Source organism: Magallana gigas, chromosome 5 (assembly GCF_963853765.1).
Source record: "Magallana gigas chromosome 5, xbMagGiga1.1, whole genome shotgun sequence".
NCBI classification, from domain to species: domain Eukaryota; kingdom Metazoa; phylum Mollusca; class Bivalvia; order Ostreida; family Ostreidae; genus Magallana; species Magallana gigas.
In genome coordinates, this window is record NC_088857.1 from 19,080,247 (window position 1) to 19,106,099 (window position 25,853).

The 25,853-nt window shown below is 32.7% G+C and overlaps 4 protein-coding genes across 4 annotated transcripts; 2 read left to right on the plus strand and 2 right to left on the minus strand.

The window, feature by feature from the left end:
* The first annotated feature begins 1,292 nt into the window (after nucleotides 1-1,292).
* Nucleotides 1,293-6,614, plus strand: LOC105330577 (exosome complex component MTR3). Its single transcript, XM_011432335.4, has 9 exons — nucleotides 1,293-1,462; nucleotides 1,873-1,933; nucleotides 2,644-2,722; nucleotides 3,104-3,278; nucleotides 3,390-3,450; nucleotides 3,656-3,741; nucleotides 4,354-4,413; nucleotides 4,930-5,040; nucleotides 5,406-6,614. Exons 1-9 carry the CDS (start codon nucleotides 1,379-1,381, stop codon nucleotides 5,508-5,510), a joined length of 822 nt encoding a protein of 273 aa, XP_011430637.2. The 5' UTR covers nucleotides 1,293-1,378; the 3' UTR covers nucleotides 5,511-6,614.
* On the minus strand, nucleotides 6,126-10,416 carry LOC105330575 (receptor-binding cancer antigen expressed on SiSo cells). Its single transcript, XM_020068222.3, has 5 exons — nucleotides 10,316-10,416; nucleotides 9,175-9,359; nucleotides 8,609-8,767; nucleotides 8,232-8,312; nucleotides 6,126-7,983 (listed from the first exon to the last, which is right to left on the minus strand). Exons 2-5 carry the CDS (start codon nucleotides 9,349-9,351, stop codon nucleotides 7,771-7,773), a joined length of 630 nt encoding a protein of 209 aa, XP_019923781.3. The 5' UTR covers nucleotides 9,352-9,359; nucleotides 10,316-10,416; the 3' UTR covers nucleotides 6,126-7,770.
* LOC105330574 (protein LKAAEAR1) lies at nucleotides 10,416-14,129 on the plus strand. Its single transcript, XM_011432333.4, has 7 exons — nucleotides 10,416-10,567; nucleotides 11,041-11,160; nucleotides 11,582-11,664; nucleotides 12,124-12,195; nucleotides 12,420-12,477; nucleotides 12,672-12,794; nucleotides 12,886-14,129. The coding sequence occupies exons 1-7, from the start codon at nucleotides 10,562-10,564 to the stop codon at nucleotides 12,946-12,948; spliced, it is 525 nt and encodes a 174-aa protein (XP_011430635.2). The 5' UTR covers nucleotides 10,416-10,561; the 3' UTR covers nucleotides 12,949-14,129.
* Nucleotides 13,741-25,353, minus strand: LOC105330585 (peroxisomal acyl-coenzyme A oxidase 1). Its single transcript, XM_034444974.2, has 14 exons — nucleotides 25,161-25,353; nucleotides 23,124-23,286; nucleotides 22,481-22,641; nucleotides 22,011-22,118; nucleotides 21,699-21,818; nucleotides 21,389-21,504; nucleotides 21,007-21,176; nucleotides 20,566-20,728; nucleotides 20,085-20,275; nucleotides 19,674-19,826; nucleotides 19,182-19,287; nucleotides 16,670-16,816; nucleotides 16,090-16,296; nucleotides 13,741-15,975 (listed from the first exon to the last, which is right to left on the minus strand). The coding sequence occupies exons 1-14, from the start codon at nucleotides 25,285-25,287 to the stop codon at nucleotides 15,904-15,906; spliced, it is 2,004 nt and encodes a 667-aa protein (XP_034300865.2). The 5' UTR covers nucleotides 25,288-25,353; the 3' UTR covers nucleotides 13,741-15,903.
* Nucleotides 25,354-25,853: the final 500 nt, after the last annotated feature.

A 25,853-nucleotide genomic window follows, 5' to 3' on the forward strand; every position in this document is an offset into this window, starting at 1 on the left:
ACAGTCAAGTTCTACAACTCCCTTGCTTGTAAAAGTATGAATCTTTTAAACAATGAAATGCTTTTTAGTGGTTAATATTTCTTTTCTGCAAATTCATTGGTAAATACTTTAAAAAGATGCAGTGGCGTTGAAAAAGTTACATTTGTATATAGACGGAGGAGCCAAAATGGGAATACCTATGTAAATGTCTCGAGCCTTGCTTTCCCGGCGTTATTTTTAATGTTTCTCAAACTATATAACGATAGAAATAGTTCAGTCATTGTTGAAACTTATATAGATATAAGTAATGATTAGGAATCATTCTTTGAATATTATAAGGTGATCAAATATTATTTGTGTGATCAAATCTATCATAAAGCTCTTCGAGCTTTATCATGTTTATTGAATTTCGATCGTATTTGATTACCTCAGTCGTAATATTCAAAGAATGATTCCTTAATCAATATTCTTTTTTTTTTTTAGTTGTTGTTTAACCAATAATTCGAGCAGTCGAACCACTTCCAAATTTATTATAATTTTTCATTTCTAACATCTTCGAGTATCTTGGTAAAAAACCATTATTTTACTAGACCCCCCCCCCCCCGGGGAAACTTTATAGAACTCGGATCGGATCTTTCCCACTAACCTTTTAAAATTTTCTGGAACTACTTATCTATGGATCTAGTATTCTTAATCTACTTTTTTTTGTTTAAGATTTAAAGGGACTTGGACACGATTTGACTTAAAATTTTCAAATTTTATTTTTCCATTTTCAATGTTTATACTGATAAATATAGAAGTTTATAATGCCATGTCAAAATTTGAAACTCAAATATCAATTTATAAGCAAGATACAGAGTTTATAATTCTTTGTTTGTATACAAAACTCGAATATTGTCATTTTTTACATATTCCTTGTATTGGTGTAAATTTCAATCCAATGTAACTTTCTTTTGTTGAAAATATTATTTAAGAGGATATTGAATTAGTTTAAATTGTTATTGACATGCCATTTTGTCTAAGAAATGGTAATTCTCTACATTACTTTTTTGTAAACAACTATAAGACTCGAGCTTTGTTTACATAACAATCAATTCTTACCTCTGTATCTCGCTTGTAACTTGACTTTAACATTTAATATTTTGGTCAATCATTTAAAATGCACCAATAAACCATTTTATACATAAAAAATCAAAATAAAATTTTTGATCACAAATCGTGTCCAAGTCCCTTTAAGACATTATATTCTTGCGGTAATTTTTATAGCTCCCACACCTTTTCGGATTTCGTATTTCCTTTGTTGGAAGTATTCCAACATGGCTGCGCCCATGATAAAATCGTGAGCTTTTGTAAATAGTGTGATTTAACGTCATAAACAGAACTACACTCTGAAACAAAGATGCCAACAGACTCAAGGCGAATTAATGGTCCAGAGGATTCATTTGATCCATCAGTTTTACTTGTAGATAAAAAGACGAGAGAGGTAAATATCTTATTCATTCTACTTATCTGCTTATTCATGTTATTCGTCGCACGATACAGGTATGTGTCAAAACCCGTGGCTTACGTCAACCCAGGGAAATTGTACACAGGAATATTGCACTAACAAACAAAAACATTATCATATGAACGCATTTAAAAACAGAAACAATATATGATGCACATAACCTAGCAGTTTATCACATTTTACAGTATTTTACAAAAACCAAAGGTCCCTGATCCAGACTCTACTCAACTTATGGGTTGTAGAGTATGAATGAAAACACTTTGCTATAATTTCTGATCAAAGTTGATAAACATGGCTCGCAAAGGTAGGAAATTATTTCATTGTCTGACATATGTTTAACCAAGTATTAAAAGTGGCTCTACAATTACTGACTCTCTGTATTATAGAAAATTCTTCGAGATGGAAAAAGAAAAGACGGAAGAAAACCAGAACAAGTCAGACCTATATGTACGTACATCAAAACTAAAAAAATATAAGAATGAATTTCATGTTCATGAAGATAAGTATAAGAAATTTGTTAAACCATAGTGTAACTCATGATACTCTTACTACTACTACCTATATATAATATGACATGTTTTATACTCTGTTCCAAGATATCCTTAAAATTGATTCACGTTTTGCTTCATTACTCAATATTTATTAATACTTCAGAATTAAAACAATGTTCATTTAAAAGTATGGAAAATTTCTAAGATTTCTTCTTTGGAACGTATCCTATAACTTATCAGGTTTCAATACATGGCAAAAAAATGTTATGTACGTCCACTGGGATTTTGTTTTGCGCAGACCCAAATGATAACATCGAAAAATTGTACGATTTACTTAAAATTGAGAAAAGACATCAACATTTCCCATTATTAATCTCCGTAATCTGTTTTCATTCCTATGAATTTTTCCAAATGAAATATGGGTTCCAATGATGTTATGATAACGATGTATGATCATTGATGTGTGAACAATGTTAATTTGGATATATTCCCTTTCATTTATAAAATTATTTCAATTGCACTTCTTTCACAGGTATGTATTTTTAATAAATAAATAAATAACTTTTAATGAATAAATAGATCATCCAAATGTGCTGCATGAATATTTTGGGACAGACTACAATAAAACAGTTTTCAGGTGTTAATTGCTTTGTTTTCATTATACAGTTCTAAAGGCTGGGATCATAAGTCAGGCCCGAGGATCAGCCTACATTGAACAGAATGAGACAAAAGTTATGTGCGCTGTGTAAGTCCTTTAAATCTATTAACATACAATATTCATATTTTTTGTACATTTACTGTCTATCCAGTTTTTTTCAATTGGTCTAATTTTTTCTGATTACTTTTACATCATAGTAAATATAATTTACTGTTAACTTAGCAACTTTTTGAACTGCAAAAGAAAAAGACAGATAGATATGAAAAAAGGGTTACATATCAGCCCCATTTACCCCCATTTTGTGACACACAAAACAAAAATAGATTAAGTAAAACTATAGTATAATACTTACAGGTATTTGCTGTGTAAACATATATACTATGTATGTTGTAAGGATGTACTTGTATTGTACATTCTATGCATATAAATTTTAAAAAATATGATATGATGATTTTCTATCAACATTAGATATGGACCAAGAGAAGTAACAAAGAAGGAGGAATTCAGCATGAAGGGTCAGCTGACCTGTGAGTTTAAGTTCGCGACCTTCTCATGTCGAGTTCGTCGCCAGTATCAACAGGACAATGAGGAGAGAGATTACAGCTGTCAGTTACAGGATGCCCTGGAACCCGCTGTCCGTATGGTAAGTCTCAGTCAGTACCATGCTTACACTCTATTGATAATTTTGCTGAATACTGTAGGTATAATGGTACATTTGTCATTGTCTTTGATTTTGTTGATTTGCTTATTTCAGGATAAATTCCCCAAAGCTCAAGTGAATGTATATGTGACTGTGTTACAAAATGACGGCTCCCGTAAGTATAAGTTTGTGTTGTTGATGGAAAAAAAATTATTAAAAAAGTGAACACATGACTCTTGCATATAAACATTCTTGATGCCAACTTATTTTATCCCTTTACTGGACTGTTTTGTAGCAAACATACATGTCAGATGTTTTTGACATATGGCTTGCCTTGATATCAGCATAAGGAATTAATCGTGTCTTTTCATTATTTTTAGCTTTAGCAGCCTCTTTGACCTGTGCCTCAGTGGCTCTGGCTAATGCAGGGATAGAGATGTATGACCTGGTGGTGGGATGCTCAGCTGTAAGTCAAAATACATCGAACAGTGTATATTTAAACACATCTATCTTCCGGCACAAAGAAAGTTACATGTATGTACGGATATTTACAGTCAAAATATCACTATTTTTTTACAATATATAAATGATACAGTATAGAGCTTAAAAGTGCAATGGTCTGGTTAGCCTCCCATTCAGACATATGCTTTTGGCATAACATTGCTCCACAGTTTTGCACATTTGTACACTGGTATTAATACAAATGTAGTAGTTCCACTGTAAATAACAATGATTTTATAAAGGTTAAACTATGTCCATAATATTTCTACACAAGTGAAACAATGCACTATTCCAACCATTCTTGTATGATGAACAAATACCATTTGTCGGTACATGTATTTGGAAATAATAACTTTTGATAAAATGATAAAAACACAATCCTGAAGCTAGGATATAACTGTATCTGACACATACACACACAGACAAATGAATTAAAATATTCTTAATTTACCAGGCACTAAAATACTGAAATGACACATGCTTTTATGCCCATCAAATATATTTGCATGTGTCTGCAATGATAAATAATTTTCATAACATTAAGCAAACTTTGAAAATAATACTTTTTCCTCTGTAGAGAATTACTCCCTCTGAAGTGTTCATAGACCCCACAGAATCAGAAGATTACAAAGCAGAGGTCAGTGTGGGAATTTGTTTGGAGAAAATTCTAAAAGCTGCTTTGTTCGATTTTATATCAAATATCAGTCCATAACTTTCTAAGATAATTGGTTTGTATGGAAAATTATTTGATACTGTAAAAACCTAAAAAAAATTGGACCAAGCAGCTTTAAAGAAAACAGTACTGTGAGCAACTGATACACATTGTAGTGGTTTGTGTTTCTAAGGGAAATAAATCTGATTCAGTCTAATGAGGTGGTAGGAAAAATATATACATTTTTTAATAATTTTGGTACATATACTATGTCACAAAAAGTGTATTGACATTTTGTATGAACATTGTATAAAAAATTGGGTAAATGACATTGTGTATGAACATTGTATAAAAAATTGGGTAATTTAAATGACATTGTGTATGAACATTGAAAAAAAAAATTAGGAAAATAACCATATTTCCTAAGATATGATGTGAGATCATATACATGTAAATATACATCACATATCCACTTGTTAATAGTATGAGATTCTTATTCAGAATGACAATGAGGCGGGGAATGGCAGCGTGACCCTGGGGCTGATGCCGTCCCTCAATCAGGTGTCGGCCATCACCTCCAAGGGCGAAGTGGAATTTGAATTACTGAATAAGGTATACTTGTAATTGTGTCTAATTTTACCCCGGTAATATCGATGGTACCCTTCTTCCACTGGAATTCACACATTGATTCCTCAGATAAATACCACTTAGTCTAGTTCTTCATATCAAGTGAAAGATTTACCATTAAGTCAAAATCATGGAACCAGTAACATATGATACTTGATTTTGCCTTGTGCCTTGATTCATTTGGGAAAAAAACTTTATACTAATACACAGTATTTTGGTTTATCCAGCATGTTTATTTTCAGCTATCATATGGTTCTTAAGTACCCTGATATCTGTACCTGTATTTTACCTATAAGTTCAAATTTTTGAGAGAAAAATGAAAACTTAACAATGGCTTTCATTCTCTGCAGGGCACCAAACAATGTGTTGATGTTTGTCAGAAACTGTACCCAGTTCTCCAGCAGGCAGTGGCTAAAGCAGTGGAGGATAGGTTGTCAAGTGATCATGTGACGTGACCCATAATTCCATAGTCATTATATTCAACTTTATGATCATTCATTTACTGTAACAGTCTTTGTTCAGTGATATCCATTATTCACATAACTCTGATAGGATCTGATGCAGTTGTATACCCTTGTATATACTGTTAAACAATACAGAACAGTCTTTATATCTGGTTAATGCAATTTGTGACATTTGACATTGCTGTATTGAAATTTATGTTGTGTCATTTTGTGATTGAAATAAACATGTTAATGAAAAGTTTTGATTTAATATTTTGAAAATAAAAATTGTGTATCACATTCCATGAGAAGTATCTATTAACATTCAAATTTTAATACCCAAATATGCTCTTTGACAAACTAATTGTTGTGTCACTTGTTAACATGCAGTGGCAAATTATCATCTGTTCAGCAAAATTTCTGATCTTGTTCATATATGTTGTACATTTAGTATCTATATGAAGCTTGTCATGTTAGAATCCAAATTTGTATACAGATTTGTAATATAAATATAACAACTTGTACAGACCAGGAAACATAAAAATCTTCATCATTGGCACTTTTCACCAAGCTATGGCTAAAGGACTTTATCAAATGCATATACAGAGAAAAGCACAAAAACCAGTATTTAACAATGAATAAAATATTTTTAATGACAAATTCCAGTGATACATGTACATATACCAGTACACAATTTATAAATCAGCAAGACTGGGAATTTCCATTTAAAGAAAATAAAATTGCAACCACATTACCAGTATAAACCCAGAATATAATATAATCTTCATTCCAATATACATTGCATCATACTTACACAAATCATTCAAGTACATGTTTACTTATATATGACAGTTTCTTTTCATTCAGAGATTCATAAATATATAATGGGAGGGAATTTATTTGAAGAAATGAACTATTGAATTTTAGAGCAAATAATTGACATTAAATGGAGGAAAATGGGGAGGGGGGGGGGATTCATGGCTTTTACTCAATTTCTTCAAGGTTACCAGGAAATTCTTCAGCAAGTACTAGTTCTAAATGACAGTCTTTTCAATTGATCATGTAGAGGAAGGTAAATAAATATACAAAGTAAGAATATTTCTACTATATATATAAGGTTGACTAGAGATTTAAAGAGTGATAACCTCTACTGAACAAGAATAGGTTATAATTTATGTTTGAAATAACACAATAAACACATTAAACATGGCCTTATCATACAATTTGTCCATTATATTTGTCACTTGTTTTCTATCAGATAAATATCGTGAAGAAATATTCATGTACATCTTGTGGAAGAGATCAGATTCATATGAAGTGTTGAAACCATGGTAGTATGTGTTTATATTAAGTAATAAATCCTTTCACACAATACAGATCAATGTTAATAAATTACATGAACACGTAACTTTAGAAAGTATCCTAAAAAATTTTTAAAAATATTCTAAAAATTTTAAAGTCCTAAATCTTTTTTTCATACATTTAAATCACCATCCATGAATTCCATGCTTATAGCAGGATTGTCTAAAATCAAATATGCAATAAAAACTCATTCCCTAGTCAATGATTTTTATTTACATGTAGTTTATACAGTAAATGACATTCTGTAAACCTTAAATATACACTGATTTCATTTTATCCAATGTTTATCAATGTTGTTAGGTTAACGTTAACTGTTAGATAAGCATTGACTTTTGATAAATAAAACTTCAGAACAAAATTTTGCCTTCCAGCGAAAATCTTATTCTTGAATTCAGTAAATAAATATACCCTGTTCAAAACTATTTACAGAATATTATCAAGAGTTTCTTCTTTCTATTGCATTAACAAGTAATTTAACATTGCTGCACAGATGTGTTCTGCATTTCATATATTAATTCTTATTCACTAATAGGTTAAAGTGTAGATGAACAGAGCAAAACTTAACTTATAATTGTATACATAATTATATGTAACATTAAGTTGATATTCCTTGCAAGACGGTACAGCTAAAATTATCAAAACATACATGTAAATCAATAATTTTGTATCAGTAATTTACCAGTAGTTTGTGTTTTACAATTCATTCTATATGCCCTGTAAACAATTGAAAAAAAATATTTAAACAGGATATCAAATAGCAAACCAATTCAAAGCCTCAAGTTACATGTATGTACACAATAAATGCTATGTATCATTTGTAACGTTGCCTCTCTTTTGGGGTATTATGACCATTGCACACAAGAATGTTTGACACATGGGTTGACGATGAACTCACTGCAATCAAAAAGCATCAAGAGCTTAGCCTGACGGCAGCAAATGAACTGTCTTTTTTGCTGCGGCCCTGCTCTTTTTCCATTTTCCGTCGCGCGTGTTCCTGTAGTCGTCTCTGCTGCTCCGACTTCCTGCTCTGTTTGATGGCTTCGTCAGCCTGCCATGACAGATCCTCCAAAGACTCCTCCCCCCACGCATTCTCTGTGTCCTCCCAAGACCCTAGCTCTGAACCCTAAATACCAAAAATATGCATCATCAATAGAAAGACCTGTTTGTGCTTGTACATGAACAGCATATGTAAAAATTTCATTAATTTGTGTATACAATTTATAAATTATCTATCAATTGTGTTTTCTGCAATTGAGCTTTTCATTATAACATTTCTACATTAACTTTGTTGTGCAAGCAGTTGGAGCTTGCTCTAGAATTATAGTAATACTTGAAATATTATATTTCTTCATGATGTTGTACAAGACATACATGATTTATGGGTACATCTGCAGAAAGCGCAAATTTATTGGCATTGGACTGAGAAGATGATGTATTTCCTCCAATATAAACCTAATGAACAAAAGAAAAAAGAATTACATGTTATTACAAGTAAGTTCATTTGCTTCAAAAAATTTTAATAGAGATAATTTTCATTCATTTTAATTTTGTTCAACAGTAAAATAAACTACCAGTATCATGACTTCTAATAAAGATAATAAACACAGATATCAGTAATACTGAAGAAGGAGAAATTTTCATGGAAATAAGATTTTGCAGATTCGTGGTCCAAAATGTTTTTGAAAAGATTTTATTGCATTTTGATCTGACAGATAGATACTGAGTATGTTTGATACATAAGAAAACACCTTTTTTTGCTTTTTTATTCTTGGCGTCATGTCTGAAAAGAAATCAATATCATCCTCTTCTTCCAGGGAGTCCTTCTTTGTCCAGGAATTTCCCGCCAGTCCATTGGACGCTATTCTCTTTGATTCCGAGTCCCAGTCATCCCAGGCTTGAAACTCTTCCTACAGAAAGTAAAAATTTGGTTAAGAAATGGGATGTAATGACCATACAACATGACTATGGCTGAATGAGTAGATGGAAATTCAATATTATGAATTCTGCTCTTAAATATAATAAAATGTATTAAAGTAGAATATATTGTATAATCACAATATGTCAATGCCAAAAAGATAAGATTTGTGAAAGTACTACGGGGGTCTGTCGAATCTGCAGGTTAACTCTTATTTACTTTCATTCATTCATTCTTCCAGAGTGTATTCATATTATACGTACGGGTAATAATATGTGATTTTACATTATTATGTACACATACACAAAATGTCTGTAATTAACAGTAAGTTTCTATCAAAATATAAAGAGATCATTCAAAATTTACTTAATATGTTGCATGAAAAAAAAAATGACTCACTTCAGTATTTGCAGGCATTTGGTTGAAATCTTGCGGAATTGAGTAATGGTTTGACATTGGTAAAATCGTGTCTGAGGTGCGTCTCTTTCTTCTGCATATTAGTCTTTTCAGTGGGGAGAGTATTGTCAGTAAAATTCCAAAAATCTTCTTTATGACATTCCAAATCACTTTAATCATTCTGAGTTCTAGAATGTGAATTTTTGATTATATTAGAATTTTGACATCGCATATTGCAAACTTGAAAGCATGCATGCAAATGTCATTTTAGAAATTTTCTTTTTTTTTACATAATCAATTTTTACGGTTATGATGTCAGTTAGTGTATATACCATTAAAGTGATACATTTATTACAGAATTGTACAATGAAATGCGATTAAAAAATAATGCTAATACAGACTGACTTCATCTTAGTGAAATTTGGAAAGCAAGCGCAGCTCACCGGCATAGCGCCAGCAATCACTGCGAGCTCTAACGACAATGCCTGAGTGAAGACTCGAAAGAGAAAGTTCAAACAATTGCTACCAAAGACTTACTAAAAACTCTGTTGTCAGATTCATACCCACAATTCCTTGTAATTTGCAAATGGCTACCAATGTCATGTTCTCGTGAGAACTGGTAAAAATATGTCTTTAAGAATGTCATGCAATAAAGATGATTAAAACGTTCTTTTAATTCTAAATACATGCGTACTGGTTTGCAACTAGCTGCATAAGGTATTTTCTTGGCAAATTGTCCACAATATTACATTACCATTCGTCATCGTCAATTAGGGGAGAGAAGTTTTATGTGCTTGTGTTTAAAAATCATATAGATAAAACAATGTGCCCCATTCTGTTTCTGATAACATAATTGGAATGACAGATCAAACGGACTCTGAATTAAGACTGACACACCAAGCTCCACCCCCTCCACTATGGACCCTCCAAAGTTGAGGGTCCATCGTCAGCATTTTTCTTAATAAGGAGAATTAGCCCATGAGATATTAACAGCTTTATCTGTTTAGCATGCTGGGTAACGATTCAAGCGATATCTACACTGTATAAATACGATTTTCATTGCACATAATCAATAGCATTGTAATGGAAGCCAACAGATATCAACAAAACAACAGCAAAATGTAAATAAAAAGAATATAGACACCTGTGAAAAAGCCTCACTCCGAGTCAGATTGCCTCAAAACGTATTCGCTTATTTTTTCTTTGAGTTAAACGTTTGAGAGAGTTTGATGTTGATGATCTCCTTTTCCCGCTAGGTGTCGCTAAAGTTGCTAGACAACTGTACACAATATGGCGTAAAAAGGAATGATATATCCCAAAAACACTGCATTTGGTGGATAATTTAAGTAGAAAATAACTTTCGGAGGAAGCGAAAGCAAGCCATTCCATTATGCCGGTATTTCAGCTTTTTAGATATAGCACGCCTCTTATTTATATAGGCCTACCGCAAAAATAAACTTTATTATTATAAAAAAAAATAGTTCCATTTTCCCCATAAACAACAAGTTTCAGTGCAGTCACTAAATTTAAGTGTTTTAAAGTATAAAGATAATTTAAGCTACGTATCTAAGCTGAATGATTGTATTGGACCTGAAAACATGCATTCTTTAGTTATAGCACAACTGACAACATGCATCATCATCAGTGCAGTCCAACTGTTCATGTATTGATAATTAAAACATCTTTAATAAGTTTCAGTTTATCAAAAATTATTAATATGTGACATTCAAAATTGCAAAATGAAAAGGACTTCTCAATTTATTTACAAGAGTCAATTAATTTAAATTTTAATTTTTATGTATTTTTCATTAAGTTCATTTTGCAATAGATATACATCCTATAAATAAGTCTCTCTATACTATAACTTAGAGTTTACCTCCCTTGGATGATAATGGGGCTGGAGGCAAGTTTAAGCCACAGAACAGAAAAAAAGTGGACCAACATGACCTAAAGAAAATGGCACCTGTACAACGAAGCAGATACCTTGCAGTAATTAAATTCTCATTCTTAATTATGTTACAAATACTCAGCCTGGTTTTATAAAGTATGATCCCTGCCCCTCACATTGAGGGGCTTAAGCTGAACATGAAGATGGATTTCTTCTCCCAGGAAAATGCATGGTTCTAGGGTAGAAATGATAAATACAATATTTTTTAAAACAGTTTATTAAAGTATTTCCCCCAAATAACCATCATTTAAATGAAACATTGTTTTATCTTAGTCTCAGTTAATGTTAATATACATAATTGGTAGGGTTTGCTTATTAGTAATTAGATTCTGCTGTAAGATTATAGTTTTTTAAAAAATGAGGAATTTTTTAGACAAATATAGTTATATACATGTACCAGTATAATTGTTGCAAAATCAAAAGCACTGTTTAATTACACTAGATATTATGATTAATTACTAGTATGAAGATCCTCCAAAAGAAATATCAGATGCCATGGGAGCCACAAAAAAGAGACTCCTGGAGAAGAGAAGAGTCATGACGAGGTAACATTAATACAATATACCAGGTAATTAATAACAGGACCAATACACTTTGCTATCAACAAAATTAACCAACAGGTGTTAAATGCATGCCAACATTCATAATTTAACAGCATACTGGGGACCTTAATTTTCAAAACAGCCTATACATAGAAGCTTTTTTTTATATAATGATGAATGCACTATAGCTGATATTGAAGTATGAAAAACCCAGATGTTAAATTTACAGACAACTTGAAATTTTATTCATGTAGCTGTAGATCTTGAAAATTGTGTGGACAGTAATTCAAACCATGTTGTTTATTGAAAATCATTTTTAAGATCAAATGAGAGAGACACCGGATATTTTATATAGTTGTTGTGGACATGCTATTACGTGTATATAAATGTATATTTTACTTGATATATGAAATAATAATGCAAACATACCAAAATTAAAAATATTGCTCCATTTCACAATAGAATTAATCAGGATCTGCCAGAAGAAGAAATTGATGAGAGAGATAAACATGCGAAACTTATTGGTCAGCTCAAGTAAGTGTAGCTATAATGTAAATGTACATTGATCATTATACTATGAAAACCTGTTTCATATAAAGTTCCCACAAAATCTAAAGTACTGGTAGAGGTTCATGTATGCTCTGAATCCCATTAAGTATTTGGAGGTGTTAAAATTACTGTATAGTTGAAAATAACTGTGCATGTGACTAATTTTGAATGGCTTTGGGGAAATATATTGGGATAATTTCAATTTTCAGAGCTGCAGAGGCAAGAAATAGGTTGAGAATAATGAGATTGAGATATCAAGCTAATCGGGTAAGTACTGTCCAGTTGCCTTATGATAAATAAATACCTGTGTAGGGAAATTAATACACAATGAAAATAATTTCTTCATTTTATTTTAGCAACTTCTCGTTCTTCCCTGATTTGATTAAAACCTGTATATGTGTTTAGACTACTGCTTTTATTAGATCAAAATGCTTGATTGTGATTTTACTTGTCTGTTTCAGGCTCAGGAAATCAGTCATCTTATTGCGTGTCAGCCCACAGCACTGAAAGCTGTACGCCTACAGGCATTAGTCCCATCGTACCCAGAGAGGGAAGACAGGAAAGATAAATTGGATAAATTGGAGGTAATTGGTACACTTACAAAAATCTCTCTCTCTCTCTCTCCTCTCTCTCTCAACTGTGTGAAGATACTGATTTATTTATGGTATTCCACAGAGAGTACGAGTGGAGCGGCTACTGGAGGATGCACAAGGTCTGCTGACCAACAGAGTTCACTGAACTGAGGAGTTTCTGTTTCATGAATATTTCATTGATTTTATATCACTCGATGTTTGTAACAAGATCCAAATTAAAACAAAAACTTTCAATTATATTATATAAGAGAGATATATGAAAGGATTTTTATAAAAAAAAAAATCACATGTGAATCTAGTCTGTTAAAGAGGGATATAGGTTGTGGATTTATTGTGCCTAAAGATTGTTCCAAAAGAATAATATCTTTAAAAAAATCAATTAGATTTCAAGCTGATGTAATGAAAATCTGTTGGCAGGTTTTACCCATTTTGTAATAATGTTTAAGTTAACATCACTGAATTCTAATTTGCATTTTTATATTTTTGTTTATCTTGTGAATTTGTTTTTTGGTTTTTTTTTTTTTACAAGTGCATGATATTTTGTAAATTGAAAAGAAGAGCTTGCCTGTATTATTTGTATTAAATATCTTTATATTTCTTTCAATCAATAATAATGAATTAATTAAATTATAGAAGGGGGGGGGGGGGGGGGGTTATGGGCGTGATGAGGTGAAAAATAGAAAGAAAGGTTGCAATATTTTATCTATTTTTAGGGCTTGTGCAACTGCAGGCCAGATGTGCAGATAGACAAAGCTTGTATATATAGAAGTGTTTGTAAACTATATACAACATGCTTACATGCAGTATGAATATATATAATATATGCAAGTGGGCAATGGATGTCCTACATGTATTTAGCTTTTATTGACATGTAGGCTGACAGAATAGATATTGATAGAAGTCTCTTAATTACATCAAAGAATCTAATGTTTAGTAAATACCAACATCTCACTTAATATTTTATTTGTTTGTTGTTGTTTTTTTTTTTCTTCAAGTATCAAGAGCTCGTATTAACTATAAAGATATTTCACCATTAAAGTTTTGTATTTTATCAAACTTATGATATATTAAGTGCTTAGTGATGCGAAATGAAATTTCATTAGAATATTATTTCATCACTAGATTAAGACTGGTATTAATCTATAGTTTGTGATTATGAGGGTGTGTCCCTATATTATCTGTGATCATCATGTAGATTGCCTTTGTTGATGGTAAGTTGTACATTGGAAGGTTTTTTAAAACCATCTTCTCAATGTTCATATGTTTTGTTTGTATTTTGTAATTATTCATGCATTATAAATGTGTTAAATAAATTTTAACATTTTCTGCCTCTAAAAAATCTTTTTGAATTTAAACTGTATGATATTAATCAGAAATGCTCTCTCTTACACTGAGTTATTTCCCTTGCAAACCTACCCAGTACTGATACCGGAAGCCTGTACCAGCAACACAAATCTTGGCTCACGATCGCTCTGTTGAACTCGCCTTTGGTTAATAATATATGATTTTGAAACATCCCATTTCACCATAAAGACTCGTCAAAAACTTTACAAGTATTGAAAGCATATTCAATCATGTACTTTTGTTTTATTTGGGTGGGTATACAACCGTTAAAAGTGTTTATCATTACTTATCTTCATGTTTTGTAAAGTTAAATAGCCTGATTTAAGTATTAAATACTGTAATAAAATATTGTAAAAAATTGACAAACGATAGTTTAGCTCTGAAAAAAAAATTAATCAAAATGGGAATTTCAAAATTAATAAATTTTGTTTATACATTTGTATTACCAATTACAGCCTTGGCTAAAATGTATACATTGAGATTAAATTGTGTACTGTAGATTCCTTAGTTTACGCAAGTATTCAATTCCGCAATTCAACCGGTTTGCATCAGATCGTGAGAATATAAAATTGCAAACACCAAAATTAATCATTAGCAAAGTTTTATTAATTTACAAGAGTCCAAATATGGCAACAAAAGCGATATCTAAAAATCTGCGAGATGTGCTTCTCGCAATTTTACACAGATATTAATTCCTCATGTTAAATTAGGAATCTACAGTAAAAGCTCTGCAAATGTCTGCACCTCATTTCTTATCCAAAGCTATAAAATTATTTCAAGCAGTTAAAAAAAAAAAAAACTCCCTACTTAAAATCAGGATTTTTTTTAATTGACTCTGTAAACAATATAATGATACTAATGATTGACACAGATGATAAAAATTACTGGTTTAAACAATAATTTGGATTTAAAGAATCATGTGTAACATTATGGAATGGGAAAAGCCATTACATGAACATACATGTAATTACATTCAAAACTGAGAGGTAAATAACAAAACTGGTCAGTACTGGTAAAAGGCGGAACAGCTCTCCTCTGCATCAGTGTATACAGTATTCATCAATGGTATTCAAACCACGTTTGTATCGGTATATCAACAGAATCGCGTTCAGGCTTTCATGAGTTTCATTTATAATGCGAAACCAGAGTACAAAGATCTTGTATATTTCATATAGTGTATAATGGAAGCAATTGCTCTATATAAATAAACTCTGATCAATCAAGCCTATTTGAAAAGGATATTTTTATCATCATTATTGCACAATACATGTATTGATAAATTATAATAAGGTACTATACAATGTAAATGTATAATACATACATCAAAAGCTAACAAACAACACCAGAAACTTGCTCATTTAACTGAAACATATGCAAGTCTTCAAACAATACATACTTGTGTCCAATACTTAATATAACAATATGATTATTAAATTTAAATATCACAGATAAATCTTAAAATTCTATTTCCATTGACTTTAATTCTTCAAAAAACAACATTAAATAATTTAAAATCAATCATGTGTACAGATATATGTATACATAAGATGTCTCTTGAATGGAATGGGTAATTCAAATAAAGTTCCATTTTGATTGATGATGAAATCAAATACATTGGTTGTGAACATCAACTTAAGCTCTGCTAACTAAGACACCACAGCTAAAACTCTACCATGATCTGCATGTAAATATTTCTACAGTTTGTAGTTCTGGTCACGGCCGTATGATTCCATTTTATTTATAGACGATTTTTACTCTACAATTTGGAATACTGCTGATATTTTCCATTCTGGGCAGGTTTTATGTATTTGTAATATGAATCCAGCACCTAAAAGGTCAAAAAAAAAAAAAAAAATTATGAAGTTAAAATGGTATAAAAATTAAAGATAAATTAGCCATTAGCCCAATTATGATGTACTTCATGTACCGGTATATCATATACCTCTTTTTCATTCATTGGTGAACTCTTGGCGTAATCGTACAAAGCCTGATACACTTGTCCGTCGTATCGCCCTAAACAACTCTGTAGTACTTCATCTGGATAATCGAAGGCATCCACAAACGCCACGGCATTGGGTCTGACCTCTGCTAGCAGCTGCATCAGCTTCTTCTGTAGAATCTTCACTTGTTTGGAGTCAAAAAACTGGTCCTGAAAAACAGAATTACAAATGTATCACAGATTGCAAGCTGTATTGTACAGATGTACATTTTTTTTTTAAATGAACATTTATGTACATTTAAAGTTTGATATCACAGTTTTTTCCTTCAAAACATATTAGTACATTTTTCATGTTTTACAATACATGTATCAAGATCCTAAAAACACTTTTTGAATGTAAAAGTACATGTACATTATATACATTATTTTGTGCAGACTTTATTTTTCTTTATTTTCTTTGGTCAATAGTCATAATATCAATGTGCCACAACAAAAATTACAGGTTCATATCATTGCAGATTGTTTTCATGAGAGAAAAAAAACACCGGTTCTTTACGTTAAACTTCTCACAGAGATAACAAACCTGAATGAATCCACCCAGATTCTCCACAATGCCGTGGACAGCATACAGTTTACACAGACTAGTGAGTGCCGACTGGACTTTGTAATCCATGCGGGATTTAACAACTGTCTCCACAAAGAGTTTTGTTACAAATGCATGGCAATGGGCCTTCAAAAGAGAATGGATTGTTATGTAAAATCTAAAAATCATTTTCTATGCAATTGTATTTTACAACAAGAGGCCCAGGGGCCACATCGCTCACCTGAGCAACAATTGCCTTAATTCTGATCAAATTAGCATTACAGTATCAAAATATCTTGACAACTGAGTACAGTAGATCTTGCTAAAAAAAATTGAAAATCTGCCAATTTTTATCTACCTCTTATTTTTTGGTAAATACCAAGCCCCTTTTGTTGTTGTACCTCTAAGATTTTTCTCTATTCCTATATACCCCCCCCCCCCCCCATTCCGTGGCCCCACTATTCTCTAGGGAATCATGGTTTCATTAAACTTAAATCTACCTTTAATCTCATAACCTGTGCTTTCACACTAAGTACTGAGTTTTGGACCAAAAACTTTCCCAGAATATTTTTAAAGATTTTCTCTATATATTCCTATGTAAAAATTCAAACCGCCATCACGGTCCCACCCTACCACTAGTGATTTTGCAAACTTGAATTTACACTACCCGAGGATGCCTCTACACAAGTTTAAGCTTTTCTGGCCAAATAGTCTTTAAAAAGAAGATTTTGAAAGATTTTCTCTATATATTCCTAAGTAAAATTTCATCCCCATTGTGGCCTCATCCTACCCCTGGACTATTATTTAAACAAACTTGAATCTATATGATCTGGGGATGCCTCCACTCAAATTTGGGCTTTCCTGGCCTAATAATTTTGAGAAGAAGACTTTTAAAGATTTTCTCTATATATAAAAATGTATCCCCCATTGTGGCCCGCCCTACCCCCAGGGACCATGATTTGAACAAAGTTGAATCTACATTATCTGAGGATGGTTACACGCAAATTTGAGATTTCTTGGCCAAATAGTTATTAAAAGAAATTTTTTAAAAGATTTTCTCTGTATACTCTTATGTAAAAATTGATCCCCCAATTGTGGCCCCACCCTACCCCCGGGGACTATGATTTGAAGAAACGTGAATCTACACTACCTGAGGATGCTTCCATTTTAATTTGAGCTTATCTGGCTTAATAGATTTTGAGAATAAGATTTTTAAAGATTTTCTCTATATATATTCCTATGTAAAACCTGATCCCCCAATTGTGGCCCCACCCTACCCCTGGGGATCATGATTTGAACAGACTTAAATCTACACTACCTGAGGATGCTTCCATTTTAATTTGAGCTTTTCTGGCCAAATGGTTTTTGAGAAGAGGATTTTTAAAGATTTTCTCTTTATATTCCTATGTAAAACTTGATCCCCCAATTGTGGCCCCACCCTATCCCCGGGGACCATGATTTGAACAATTTTGAATCTACACTTCCTGAGGATGCTTCCATTTAAATTTGAGCTTTTCTGGCCTAATAGTTTTTGAAGAAGATTTTTAAAGATTTTCTCTTTATATTCCTATGTAAAACTTGATCCCCCAATTGTGGCCCCATCCTACCCCCGGGGACCATGATTTGAACAAACTTAAATCTGCATTTCCTGAGCATGCTTCCATTTTAATTTGAGCTTTTCTGGCCTGATAGTTTTTGAGAAGAAGATTTTTAAAGATTTTCTCTATATATTCCTATGTAAAACTTGATCCCCCTCTTGTGGCCCCTCCCTACCCCCGGGGACCATGATTTGAACAAACGTGAATCTACACTCCCTGAGGATGCCTCCACACAAGTTTAAGCTTTTCCGGCTGAATAGTTTTTGAGAAGAAGATTTTTGAAAAATACCAACAAAATTTTTAATAATTCTCAATTATCTCCCCTTTAAAAAGGGCGTGGCACTTCATTTGAACAAACTTGAATCCCCTTCACCTAGTGGTGCTTTGTGCCAAATTTGGTTGAAATCTGTCCAGTGGTTCTTGAGAAGAAGATGAAAATGTGAAAAGTTAACAACGACAACGACGACAACGACAACGACGACAACGACAGACAACGGACAAATTGTGATCAGAAAAGCTCACTTGAGCCTTTGGCTCAGGTGAGCTAAAAAAAATGTATTCCAGAAAACAGACTTTTCTCCACGATTGTTTTATTTTTGACCAATTATCAAAAATATTTGCCAATGGCAAAAATATTGAAGCCTACCTTGAGCACTATGTGCAATAAGTTGGTATTTACAGTACATCTTTTAATTGTGAGTGATATTCTAGTTCTCACAATTTCCAAGGAACCAAATCAGCTGTTTTGATATTCCAGCAATAGTACCCGAACATGTACCATCAAGTACAATGTATATCAGAATGGCTAATTTTAAACTGCAATTCCTTTCTACTGCTTATCTCAGTGAAAGATAGTGCAAGTATTTCATGATTGTATTCTTGAGCACAGAACGGTAATCAAAATAGTGACTTACAATCGCTGCCCAGGTCAACATAACAGTGGAGCCATTCCAAGCTTCCATGGGAGATTTCCCAGACTGCACCAGTTTCTCCATGCTGGCTGCAGCATCGCGTATCATTCTACAAGTCAGAGATAGACATTTACAGAATGTTTAGGAACAAATATCACTGAAGAACATTTTCCGAAAAGAATATTTAATGTAGTTTTCACTGACTTAAAAAATACTCTGTATTAGAAATTCGCTTCTTAATATTTCCAGATATTCACTTTAAGTCTTTTACCAATCCTTAGAGTTTCAGAATGAACAGAATTTCACTCTATTAAAAACCCACAGAAATTCACATGAATGCGAAATTCCAAAATTGTCTTGACTCATCATTTGATTGTTCAGTGATTAGAAATACATGTACCAGTACATTACTGGATTTTTTTTACAAATTATTTCTTTAGAATCATATCTTCTCATGATTAGGTAGAAATCATTAAGAAGTGCATGTACATGTACCTTGCTGCTCTGTGTTCGTAAGCCATGACAAGACAGTTGAGAGCCACATCCTCTGTCATACAAGACTTCTTATTAAGATCAGTCGACATGTATTGCATAAAGGTTGGGAGAGCTTCTCCGTTTTGCAATTTCCCATACATTTTCATCAAAAACCTATGATAAAAAATTTTAAAAAATTAGGTAAACATAGTTAGAAAAAAACTTAATCACCATCATAAAACCATGATCCAAAATATGAGATATTTTCTTTCTCATTAAGAAAGCCAATCACAGATTTCTTTCTATCCATGGTTTGAGATGATGACACTTGTGATATTTACTCAACTACAAATACACTCTGTATTAGTGCACGTATTTTACAAATAATCAAGGTAAACAAACTCAACATTAACAGAAATGGAAACAATTTACCTAGCAACTTGCAGCATCATGACATTGTTCTCTCCTTCGTAAGTACAACCCGGCACGACATCAATGTATATTTTTGGCAGACCGCTGGCATGGGAGTAGCCATGACCCCCACAACACAGACGGCATGTCTCCACCCCTGCAGAGCACATCCAGGAACTAAAAGCTTTTAAGCCTGCTGATATGGCATGAAGCTAAAAAAAAATGACATTCTTCTTAAGTATGCTGAAATACAATTTATCTATATAAATCATCTACAAGGTACACTATACATGTATTATAGTGATCTATTAACAAAAGGACGAATTGAATTCATGTGCAATTCTAGATGGGATAAATGTATAAAAAAAATGTGTTAATTTCTTGTCTTTTTGAAACAAAACAGTTCCGAAATTTTAGAATGAAGTTATTTTTTAACTGCTTCTTGCCATTTCATTTTTCGCAAAATTCCACAACTGCAATTTTAATGTGAAAATACATGTACCTGGGGCATTGAGTCTAAGTTTCCTCCTTCTATTTCCGCTGTGGTTTTCAGGTAAAAGTCGTACATGAATCTCCCAGCAAAATACATGGCATAAGAAGTGGCAAGCAAGGGGAATAACCTGTACTGCTGGGTTTGATAGTCGATGATTTGTGCTTCCTCTCCCCTATAAAAATTACAATGTTACTTGTATAGAGTATCTACAGGTAAAACAAGAATTGATCTGCTATACACAAATATACTGAATGTCTCATTTAAATTCTGATTTCTTATAGCTGAATGATGGCACATTATCTTCTGGAACATTATCTGTGCAATCTTTCAATTTTAAAACTTTATATGTTTCTAACAAGATTTTACTGAACTTGGAGGTCAGGTAAGGAAAAACAAAAACAGGAAAAACAAAAAATCAATGAGGCATAATACAGACAAAATTGTACATACCCAGGAGAGACCTCCGTCTGTCGCCGGACTGCGCTGTATCGTATAGAAATGACACAGGCCTGTGAAAGGGCCCGAGCTGCATCAGTCACAATGGCTGCCCGTACCAGCACCATGGAACCGTAGGCTATCTTTGCATTGGGTGGTTTAACATATGTTCCGTCCTCTAGGACCTGTGTTAACAAAACACAATCATAAGTAAAGTAATCATCTATAAAAACAAACAAACTTTTTTCTACTTTTTACCTGTAGTTTACCATATACATGTACATGTGTGTATATGGTAAACTTCCAGTAAGATGTGAAAGAAATGTACATGTATATGGTACAAATAGGAATGTCCAGGTTTTATAAGAATACACGATTTTTTATGGATGAAGCCTACCTTGGAGTATCTCATGAGCATGTTTTCTCTTGGAATTCTGACATTGCTTAATCTTAAGAAACCATTATCATTTGTACCATATCCAAACTTGGGTCCAATATCACCAACTTCAATGCCTAAAATCAATTAAGAAGTTTATATACTTTGAATGACAGATGCTAGAAATCGAAGATATCAAATCATTCCGATACAGTAATATAGAATATGACAAGGAAATCAAAAAAATGACTGCATTCTAAAAGCAGAATGAAAGTCATCATGTCACTGCTCTAAGTTAAATTCTAGAATTGTGAAAGAAAATTTCACCAACCAGCCAAGGGCATATGTGTCTCAAGGTCACGAATCTGAACCATGAACATATGGATGCCACAGTTTTTCCCTTGTGTGTATAGCTGGGCCATGACAAGACAATGGTTGGTTGTCTTTCCCACTGCAATCAAAAGAGTGTTACTATATATCACCAATCCCATCTTATATAATGATCATCAAGTATATTAGAAACATTCTGTATTTTAATGACATATAAGCTACTGTAATGGAATATCAAGGCTTTAAATTGTTCATGTATACACTTTATTGTATTATACTTTAGGCCTAAGACAACAGAGGAATTTATACTAACGATTTCCCGGCCAGTATTTCATGGAGGTTATTGTGGGGGAGTTGAGTATGAATTCTCTTGTCCTTGGATCGTATGTAGCGGTGGTTTCCAGTCCTCTTATGAATGTTCCTTTAAAAATGCAAACAAGCAATTGATAAAACACGATTTTACATGTAAACAGATTATGAAGTAAATTATAATTGTACATACTTTGATAATTCTATTATTTCTACATTAGATACTCTCTCTCTCTCTCTCTCTCTCTCTCTCTCTCTCTCTCTCTCTCTCTCGCTCGCTCTCTCTCTCTCTCTCTCTCTCTCTCTCTCTCTCTCTCTCTCTCTCTCTGTGCAAGCTTTTCTGTAGGCTATCTTGCAATGCTGGTGTCTCTTTCTCCCTAAATATTTCTCTTACAATAAAACAAATGAATGGAATTCTGCAGTCCTGCACATATACTGATAAAAGGGTTCCTTTGTAGTCATTAGCTATCTTACCATGCCCCATTTCTGTTTGAGCATACGTTCCGATCATTTTCAGACTCTCGGCCAGTGGGAGCCATCTTTTCTTCTGCTCCTCCGTTCCTTGTTTCTCTATTGTGGGTATAAACATCACAGTGTGTAAACCAATAGGGCTGTTCTCATGAGGGGCTGCAGCTCTGAATAAGATTAATCTCACAAAAATCAAACAGAAGAAGAACTCTTGATCTGTGTGGTAAAACTGCATACGCAGTCATTTCGTTTCCTAAATGATTATTGCCCAATTCATTTTCATTGTCAGAAAGGAAATATAAATTAGGAATAGTTTATTTAAACAGCACTGACAAAATGTACTTAATTATTAAATGTGGTAAATTTTAGTAGTGAAAAATAAGTCATTGGAAAAGTGAGGTTTTTTATTTAAAGTGTAAACCTAATATTTTCCCTAGTTTTTATCAATAACTTTTTGGCAGAATTTAATTTAAATATTAAAAGTAAAGTGCAATCTACATTCACTTAAAACTTTAACTTTATTGTAAATAACTATTTAAAGTTGCTTACTCTGTTTAGAAGAACTTGTTTTTGACTTAAAAATTACAAATAAAGTGCAATTTACATTCATCCAAAACTTTATAGAAAATAACTATTTAAAGTTGCATACTCTGTATAGAAGAACTTGTCCACAGGTTCTGTGAGGTTCAGCTCCTTACATTTCTTGTTGATGTACAGATGTTTCTGCAGACAAATCTCATATTGTTCTTCTCTTGTCTGGAAAGCCCAAGGCTTGAATTTCCTGAAGAATGGGTCTTTAGTGGCCAAATTGTCTGTAATATTTATAGAATATTGGTAATATTTGTTAAAATCATTGTTTTTCTTTACACATATATTCATTTGGTACGATGACTTACTAACTGACTTTCAAAGCAAAAAGACATTTCACATATAAACTTACAGTACATCTTCGCTAGCCAAGAGTTTTCAGTCCACTCCGCTCCCTATAAACCCTACGGAAGCGGAGTGGACCGAAAACCCTTAGCTAGCAAAGATGATAAACTTATCTACAGAGTTATAAGTTGTATTTTTAAAAACTATTGTGTATCTTAATTCTTTCGTGATAAAAATATTTACTGTGTATGACGATCAACTTATTTCAGGCAAGGAAAAGTATAATTACTGGTACATGTGCTCCTTACTATTACTTATTAGGTTAGTTACTGACTCACTAGTAGTAAGTGAGTCACTACGGAAATATATTGGGTTGATCAATCTCATAGATGGCGAGGCGAAGCCGAGCTGTCTATGAGATTGATCAACCCGATATATTTCCTTAGTGAGTCAGTAACTAACCTGATAAGTGTTTTGTTTTCCAGAGGACTATCAAGAAACATATTTCAGGCTATTTATTCACAAATAGCGATGATCTACGCAAAGCCATGTACAAGATGCCTAACATCTCTTCCAATTTAACTCATTTAAACTCTTCCAAATTTTCAATCTCACCTTTCAAATACTCTTTAAAAATCTTTGCTTCACCCATGTTTACTTACAATGTTTTGTTGCTATTCAATTTTAAATGTGTTCTCCCTTTACTCTGCAGAGATTCCAGCAAATTTCGACGCTGCCATTTTGTTCTGCTCCAGACAGTCAATATTCTAAGGGCAACTACTCTAATTTTAAAGTATTTCAAAGGGCAACTACTCCAAATACCTTAAGAACTTACAGCATGTCGAAATGATTATGCGAAGCGTCAACCAATGACGGCCATATTCCCTAATATTATTTCTCACAGAACAAATATAGAGATATATGAGGCAATCACCTGCTATGTTTAAACCAATGAAAATGTGACATTTCAGTCCGAGGGAAAACAATTCTTATTGTTTTATTCCTGTAACAAATGACAGCTTAATATCTTACTGACCAGACTAAACGTGAGAGACTTTAATTGTGTGGTGGTCCAGATACTGATAACAGATACAGATACAACTATGGAAACTCTAAACACTTGCTAAAAATGTTTTTTTAGTCTTCTGTTAGCTTGTATCAAACTTTGATTTGATGGAGGCAGCACCTAATCCTTGTCAACCATATGGTCGTTGGCTAATAAATATGAAAACAATCAATCAATTATTAAGGTCAGATTGTTAAAGTTTTTTGTTTAAAAGAAAGTATACTGCTGAAAGACATTAAAATATAGTCAAATTAATACATATAACCATTTTGAATTAAAATCAAAATACATTAATAATATAGTTGAAAGCTAGGTCATTTCTGTAGCTTCTAGCATCAGTTCATTAATTTCAAATGTCATTTAAATAAATTTCGTCACTTCAGTAATTCAGTGTCATGCTCAAAAGTAGTGAACATATAGGCATCAAGCTTAGAAATTTCTGTCTATTGATTCTATTAACATCTGATCAAGTTGTTGCAATTTACTACTGATATAAAACTAGGCAAACGCACGTTTTATAAAAAAAAAAAATAATAATAAATACACATTTTTTTTTCAATGGGTGGCACTGTAGCTCCCAGGTCATCTATCCGAATTTTTTTCAGACCGGGAGCTACAGACCTGCAGCTAGATCTTGCTTTGATCAGCTTTTACCGGTATCATCATCAACATTAGACCATGCAAAGGAAAAGTTCAAAGTCCAACAATTAATTTTTTCATAAAAGAAAATGCAAATTGGTAACTCACGTAAATATCTTCTTCTTTTCACCTTCTCTGGTCCTCTGTAAATAAAATTTGATAGTTCTTCCACGTCAAAAGTAGATTTATTCCTTTCTTTTGCAAGATCCGAATTTACTCCCGTTGTGGTCGCCATTTTTGGAGAGGTCGGTGTTCAGTAGACTGTACAATGATGAGGTCTTTTACTGGGACTTTCTAGTCACGAGCTCTTACCCGGGTTCAAAAACTTGACCGTTTTTATTACCTTATCTTACATTATCTCAATATCACTGTTATTCACGTTAAAAGATATATAAATTAAGTACATTTATATTTAAAATAATTCTAGGATATTAAAAAAGTTTACATCACTGGGTGGAAAAATCAACCGAAAAGTTTTCAATCATGACAATTGTGCCTCTAGCCTAAAACATCTTTTACTATGGTGGCGAAATTCTGCTCTTGAGTGCAAGTTATTTTTCCATCAAATATGAATGTCCAGGCACGTAGCATCGTTTTTGAAAGTGGGGGGCCAGACTCATCCAAAAAAATCTTGACAAGCAATAAAAAAAAAAAAAAAAAAAAAAAAAAAAAAAAGGAAAAAGGTTACTTTCCAAAATCCTGAAAATCCTAATCCGTGGGGGAGGAGGGGGGGGGGGGGGTTGAGGAGCACGTATACTTTTCAATTCAATTCCACTGTTTATTTCCTTATTTTCTATTCAA